Source organism: Pteropus vampyrus, unplaced genomic scaffold, assembly GCF_000151845.1.
Source record: "Pteropus vampyrus isolate Shadow unplaced genomic scaffold, Pvam_2.0 Scaffold474, whole genome shotgun sequence".
NCBI classification, from domain to species: domain Eukaryota; kingdom Metazoa; phylum Chordata; class Mammalia; order Chiroptera; family Pteropodidae; genus Pteropus; species Pteropus vampyrus.
The window spans coordinates 35,864-42,916 of NW_011889255.1; the positions used below are offsets into that span (position 1 = coordinate 35,864).

The 7,053-nt window shown below is 34.8% G+C and overlaps 1 protein-coding gene across 1 annotated transcript; it reads left to right on the forward strand.

Moving 5' to 3' along the window:
- Window positions 1-2,301: 2,301 nt before the first annotated feature.
- Window positions 2,302-3,252, forward strand: LOC105307082 (olfactory receptor 10AG1-like). Its single transcript, XM_011382444.2, has one exon. The coding sequence runs from the start codon at window positions 2,302-2,304 to the stop codon at window positions 3,250-3,252; it is 951 nt and encodes a 316-aa protein (XP_011380746.2).
- The last annotated feature ends 3,801 nt before the right edge of the window (window positions 3,253-7,053 follow it).

Genomic DNA, 7,053 nt, shown 5'->3' on the forward strand with positions numbered 1-7,053 from the left:
AAAAAAAAAAGGAAATGTGTTTAGAATCAGACATCAGATTCTCAAAGAACATTGAAACAGGAAAAAACAAATATAGTTACCAGTAGAATCATTGTGTACGATAATGTTACCTCCATCCTGATTCAAAGTAGCTGAATAGGAATCAGGACTTTAGCGAACAGTTTGTTTTCTGTCTTAAACAGTCTTGTTTAAAATGCTTTTTTTGCAGTAGTTTACATTTTGAATCAACTATAAACCTTCCCTGATGCCTGAGTAGGTGTCATAACATGACTATATCCATCCGATTGTTTTTCATCAACAGACACCACATGCTTTAATTTCCAAAAAAGTTAATCTATCAATAGAGTTCAGCTTCTGAAAAGCGTTCTCACCACCCAATGTGTTGAATATTTATGCCATGTTCATTTGATACAACATGTGACACATTTTACTGAAATTGTGGATGTTCTAGGCTTGGATCAATTATAGGAAGAAACGTAAGGAAGGGAAATCCACACCAATTATTACGAGTCTGAAATACAATTCATAGAATGCTTTCTACTTTTCTTGACAGTTAAGTGTTGTTTCTTCACCAAGGGACTCCCCAATTTAGGAATGCTTCATGCCAAGTAGGGGAGAAGAGTAGGGCATGCCACCTACAAAGAAAATGGTTTTAAAAAATAAACCCTGGTGATAGCCAAAAAAAGCAGTGCTCAGAAATTTAATTGACACACAAGAGAAGATTCCCCCAGGTGAGTGTGGCTGCTTCCTATTTAAGAGCAGCCAATGTTTGATGCCAGCAAGAATGTCATAGAGTTACAGTGGCTCCTCAAACATGACAGAAGAACTTAACAAGTTTACAGTTTAATAAACACTTCCATTCACATAGACATCTTCATGCAAATCTACAAAGGTAAACTGTAATTGTTTTGTTAGACTATTTTATTTAGAGATAGTTCTTAATTGCAGAATTGAGATACAAGAAATAAAACAGAAAAGCATGAAATCCAAGATTCCTTCTTGGAAAATGAGTTAACTGCTATGATAACTCACATAGTTCCTTACTTTCTTCATTATAAATTACTGAAAAAAGAGATCTAGGTCAAATGACAATAGTAAACAAATCTATAATCACCATTATTCATTTAAGGTAATTTTGAGACCCTATATTAAATAAAATAGGGAAATGTAAAAGACTATTTGTCTGAGTTTGTTTACCAAAGTTTTAATGAAGAAATATCAGGTGTTGGTGCTAATAGGTGAAGACGTGTATAGCAAAGTGATGAGATACAAAACATAATCTTTGTTGTATATTTTGGAAAGTTAAAAAACAAATATTAATAAAGTGTAGTGGAAATAGTCAAGCACTATTAACTGCCTGATATTAAATGGAATTCATATGAGGTGAAACAAAATTGTGTGTGTGTGTGTATGTGTTTAAGTTTCTTTCATAGGCTCCAAACATTTATATACTCAGAGAAAATATAATTGGACTCAATCAAGGTTACACTTTAGGCAAAGTTACAAGGAGCAACAGGAGAAATGGAATTGTATTTAGTTCAATGGAACTATGTGACATGAGAATCTTACCTAGGAACGGAGGTAAATGAAAAAAAGTATAGGGATGAGTGCATTATAGTTATTGATTAAATTAAAAGTTAAATGATATTTATCATATACTGTATGGGAGTGTTAATAAGGACAGTTATTGAACAGTATGCTGGGATTAATGGTGTCCATTTTTGTCGTGAGTGAGGAGAGAGGTGCAAAAAGTGGCATGATAATATTGCATATATTTATTGCCTCAGTAACAAAGGATTGGTCTAAGAAAATTGATTCTCATTAAACTATAAATGGAATGACTTAAAACGCATTTTATATAAAACTTAAAAGCTTTAGAGAAACACTTTAAATTGAAAGAGGTATAATAAATCAATCAATTCAGAAAGAAACTGGTGAATGCAGACAAATGCAATAGCAAAAGCCTGTACCATAATCCCACTCTTTATGGGGTGAAGTAATTAGAAATTACTTCTGCACGATAAGCTCTAAATAAGAATGTACACTACTCATTTCTCTGGTATTATTATCTCAGAGAATAAAAACATATATTCGGTTATATTTCTTCAATTGACCTCAAGTACAAATCAGTTCCTTTCTGAGGTTTTAAAATTCACTTTCATGAAACATAGCAATGTGAAGGTGGACATAAGTTTAGAGTTTATAGAAATACATTCATGCATCTAGTGCTGTTAACAGAAGAGGAAAATGTAGTTCAAGAACATTAATGAATTAATCATCCTGAATTTACCATGTTTACAGATGGAGAACCAATTAAAAACAGAAAAATCAAATATGACTACAATAACAGAATTTGTTCTTTTGGGGTTTTCTGATATTCCCAATAGCCAATGGATTCTTTTTGGGATATTTTTGGTAATCTACCTCACTATCCTGATGTGCAATAGCATCATAATTTTGATAACAAGAATTGACCCTGTCCTCCAGACACCCATGTATTTCTTTCTTAACAATTTTTCTTTTTTAGAAATCTGTTATGTAACAGCCACTGTCCCAAGAATGCTCATGGATCTTTTGACCCAGAAAGGAAACATTTCTTTGGTTGCTTGTGCTGTACAAATGTGCTTTGTCCTTACATTTGGAAGCTCAGAGTGTCTCCTCCTGACAGTAATGGCCTATGACCGCTATGTGGCTATTTGTAAACCTCTGCACTACCCGCTGGTCATGAACCACAAGGTCTGTGTCCAGCTGGCCATTGCCTCCTGGGTCAGTGTAGTTCCAGGAGGAATTGGACAAACATGTCAGATTTTTTCTCTGCCCTATTGTGGGTCCAACACAATTAATCATTTCTTCTGTGACGTCCCCCCAGTTCTCAGGCATGCTTGTGGGGACACATTTTTGAATGAGATCGCAATTCATCTAGCTGTAGTGGTATTTATTGTGGTTCCATCGCTGCTGATTATTGTTTCCTATGGAAAAATTATTGCCAACATTGTCAAAATATCATCAGCCAGCGGGAGGGCGAAAGCCTTCTCCACCTGTTCTTCTCACCTGATCGTTGTGGTCTTATTCTATGGAACGGTTAATATCACTTACCTGCAACCAAAAGCAAATCAGTCTGAAGGGACTGGAAAAGTGATTTCTCTTTTCTATACCATTTTTATTCCCACGCTGAATCCCATTATATACACTCTGAGAAACAAAGACATCATGATGGCGCTGAGAAAACTAATAAGTAAGTTATTACGATGATACAAAGACATGAAATTACAGAAAAGGACGTTTCTATACATTTGTCATGGAGCTGTAAAAGGAAACAATCTAGTTTTATGTCTGATTCTAAATAATGATCATTAACGTCATCATAGTAACCTCATATTATGTTAAGAGACCTTAGTTTTATAGGGTTAGGTAAAAGGATTCTTGGTAATAAGAGCACAGGTTATCTCCATTATAACAATCTAATTTGAACATCCATGTTTCCTTTCACTATGAACTAGTGAGTTAGATTTCCCTGAGCATTACAGTGATGGTTAACCAAGAGTATTATATAATCAGGTACTTCAGTCATGCTCTGCGATATATTTTCTTTAACTTTCCCATTCCTTCAGATTTCTTTTCTAAACTCCTCTGTATTCTGATTTGACTTAGCCAATGCAAAAACCATCAGCAGCTGAGATGGTGGAAGCAGGGTAATCTCAGTATTTCTTTTACATTTTTCCTTGTTTTTATTTTGTCACTATCCATGGTGTTTCAAGACCACAAACCCCTCCTCTGTTATCCCAAACGTCACTCTCCTCACTAACCTCATTCCTTCACATTGTAGTTCGCTTTGGGAATATCAATTTATTTTTAGAAGTTTCCAGGATTTTCACTTTAACTCTCCATATCAATGTGTATTGTGTTGATTATGACCTCTAAATATATGTAAATCTAGGACTCGAAGAAGTTGTCCTATTTGAGGGTTAAAAGGCCTTTGCAGACATATTAACGAATGAGATCATCCATTGTTAATGTGGGTACTAAATACTATGAGCAGTGTTCTTATAATGCAGAAAAGAACAAATAGTTTAGTAAACAGTTACAGAGGCATAGAAAATAACATGTGAAGATGCAGGCAGAGATTGGAGTGATGCACACAAGAATCAAGGAATGTCAAGAGCCACCAAAACCTGGAAGAAGCAATGAATGATTCTCTCTGGACGGAGTGAGACTGGCCAGCACAGCGATTTTGGACTCTGGGTTCTAGAACTGAGAGAGAATAAATTTTTTTGTTTTAGGCCACTCAATTTCTGGTAATTGATTACAGTAGATCAAAGAAGGTAATACATCATTTAAAAATCTTTTCATTAAAGTCCTTTTATTTGAATCACATAAATAAATTCTTATCCTTTTGGGGGGCAGTAATTTGCCATTTTTTATCTTTTGAATGTAGAATCAAAATACTTCCTTTTTAGCCTAAAAGAACTGTGTCGGCATAACCTCATGTGGTATAAATTTATTTACCCAAAAATAATTTTACATATGTTTGTTCAAAGCTTTTTTTAAAACTTATTTTTTTCTAGAGCAAAAGAAAACTGAAGCAAAAAAAGGCACTCTTGGTGAAATGTATTAAGACATTGGAGAACATCTACACCATACAACCCTACAGAGCTTCTTGAGACAATTAGATATGATTCACTTAAGGCCTTACAAATTTCTTGATATGTGAGAAAGAATGTATATGAATGTTAAATCATAACTGCGCTTTTAGAAAACAAAAAGAATAGCAGGCCATAATTTCACATAATATGTTGCATCTGCATATCTTTAGTGGGTGCTTATTCATAGCACAATATCTGGGAGTATGTGGATTAGAAGAAAATCCTGATATCCTCGCCTTCATCTTTCATCGTTATCCTGAATTTTTAAGATATCTGAATCCTAAGAGGTTTTTCTCCAAGGTTTTTTATTTAGTCAAAAACTAGTTTTACTTTTTTTTAAGAGAAAAAAGTTTATAAATAGTCTGTAATTCCACTACTTAAATAGCTCTTGTTAATTTTAATTTTTATTTTAAAATAATTTTAGACTTAAAAAAATAGCAAAAATAGTACAGAATCCCATATTTCCTTCACTCAGATTCCCCTTATTTTACCAGCTGACATAACCATAAGACACTTAACCAAACCAGGAAATTGTCATTGCTTCAATAATAATAACTGAGCTCCAGATCTTATTCAGATTTCAATAGTGTTTCCCCTAATGTCATTTTCTATTCTTGCATCCTACGTTGCATATAGTAGAGTGTCTCTTCAGTTTCAAAGTGAATTTCTCAGTCCATCATTGTTTTTCATGATTTTGACGTTTTGGTTGAGTAGTTATTAGTTATTTGCTAGAATGTCTCTAAATTTGGGTTTGCCTAGTAATCTCTGATTGAAGGTTATATATTTTAAGCCTATTACAGAATAGCACAAAAGCAATGCTCGACCTCCTGAAGACCTCATATCAGGAGAGACATAATAGGAACATAGATTATAACTTGGAACGATAAATAATCACTTGAGTAAGGCCATGTCTGTTGACCTTCTCCACTGTAAAGTCACTCTTTTTCTCTTTGTAATTCATAAATATATTGGGAGTGATACTTTAAGACTATGCTAATGTGCTATTTCTCCTTGATGTTTGCCCACTGAATTTAGCATTCATCTATGGGATCATCCTTGTGACAATTCTTACTGTGGTGTTGCCTAGTGATGATTTGGTGTTTCCTTCATTCCTTCTACATGTATTAATTGGAATTCTTCTGTAAAAAAAGACTTATTTCTCCATCATTTAGTTATTGGATTATTTATATCAGAACATCTATATTTATTCTTTGGGTCATAATCCAATATTATCATTATTTATTTGTTGCTCAAATTTTCCACTTTAGTCATAGAGGGTTCTATTAGGTTGACTTTTGTTTCTTTTTGATATAGCTTCTTTTTTATTTATTTATTTTTTTTATAACTTCTGGATTGTCTGATAGTATAAGCCGCTCCAAGTTCATCCTGTATTTCCTTGCCCCAGCCCTAAATTAGTCATTTATCCTCCAAGGAGCCCATATTTCTTTTATTGAGAATGAGATTTAGAAACCAAGATCTAGGCTCTAAATATATTCATTGCTATTGAGATGTCATTGTTCTTGGCCTTCTAAAGGTATTATAATCCTAAATCCAAGGAGGATAGACTCCCCCCAAACCACCAAGCAATGCTCAGAACACCAACTGGATGTTCTTCAATTCAGCTCAATTTCTACAGCATCTACCTGGTGATGATGCCAGATCCCACAGGTTAAGGACTCAGGCTCCCAAGACTTACCCCCCATGTACACACTTCAGATACCAGTCTCACGCGCAAGTTTCTCACCTATGCGTCTGACCAGACGGCTATTGATCAAAGGTTCCAAACACCGCCTTCTTCTAGAGTGATTCAGAGAATTCAGAGAAACATTTTAGTTACCAGATTATGGATTTATTATAAAAAGACTCAGGAACAGCCATGATGGAAGAGATGTCTAGGGAAAGGGTAGCGAGCTTCTATGCTCTCCTCAAAGGCTACTGTCCGTAAGTCTCCGTGTGTTTACAAAGACCCACCAAGCGCCCTTGAGGACTCGTAGTATTCTCAATCTGGAGTTTTAGAAGGCAAGGGCGCCCCTCGGTGTTTACAAGAACTTTCTGAAAGAAACCATGGATAGGTTGGTTTCATGGGACATAAACTCCTGTCCTCGCATAAATGAGGGGGGAAAACTGTATAGTGGTTAGGTGTACAGTTTCTGAAGTCAAAAGAGCTGTGTACCCTTAGGTAAATTTCTTCCTGATTCTGAGCTACGATTTCCTCATTTGTAAGAAAGAATTAATTATATGTATAATTTATATGCACGTGTATATAATTTATATACATGTATGTACATATAAAAAAAATACATCATTTACATGGTTGAAATAAATTTCTAGGACCGAGATGGAGCCGCTCATGCCAGAGGTACCAATCAGCAAACCAAAACTTACGTAACTTTCATGTCCTGGTAAGTGC

What these genes read in the sequence shown, in the direction of transcription:
- LOC105307082 (XM_011382444.2), top strand. Translation starts at nt 2,302, where the DNA reads ATGGAGAACCAATTAAAAACAGAAAAATCAAATATGACTACAATAACA.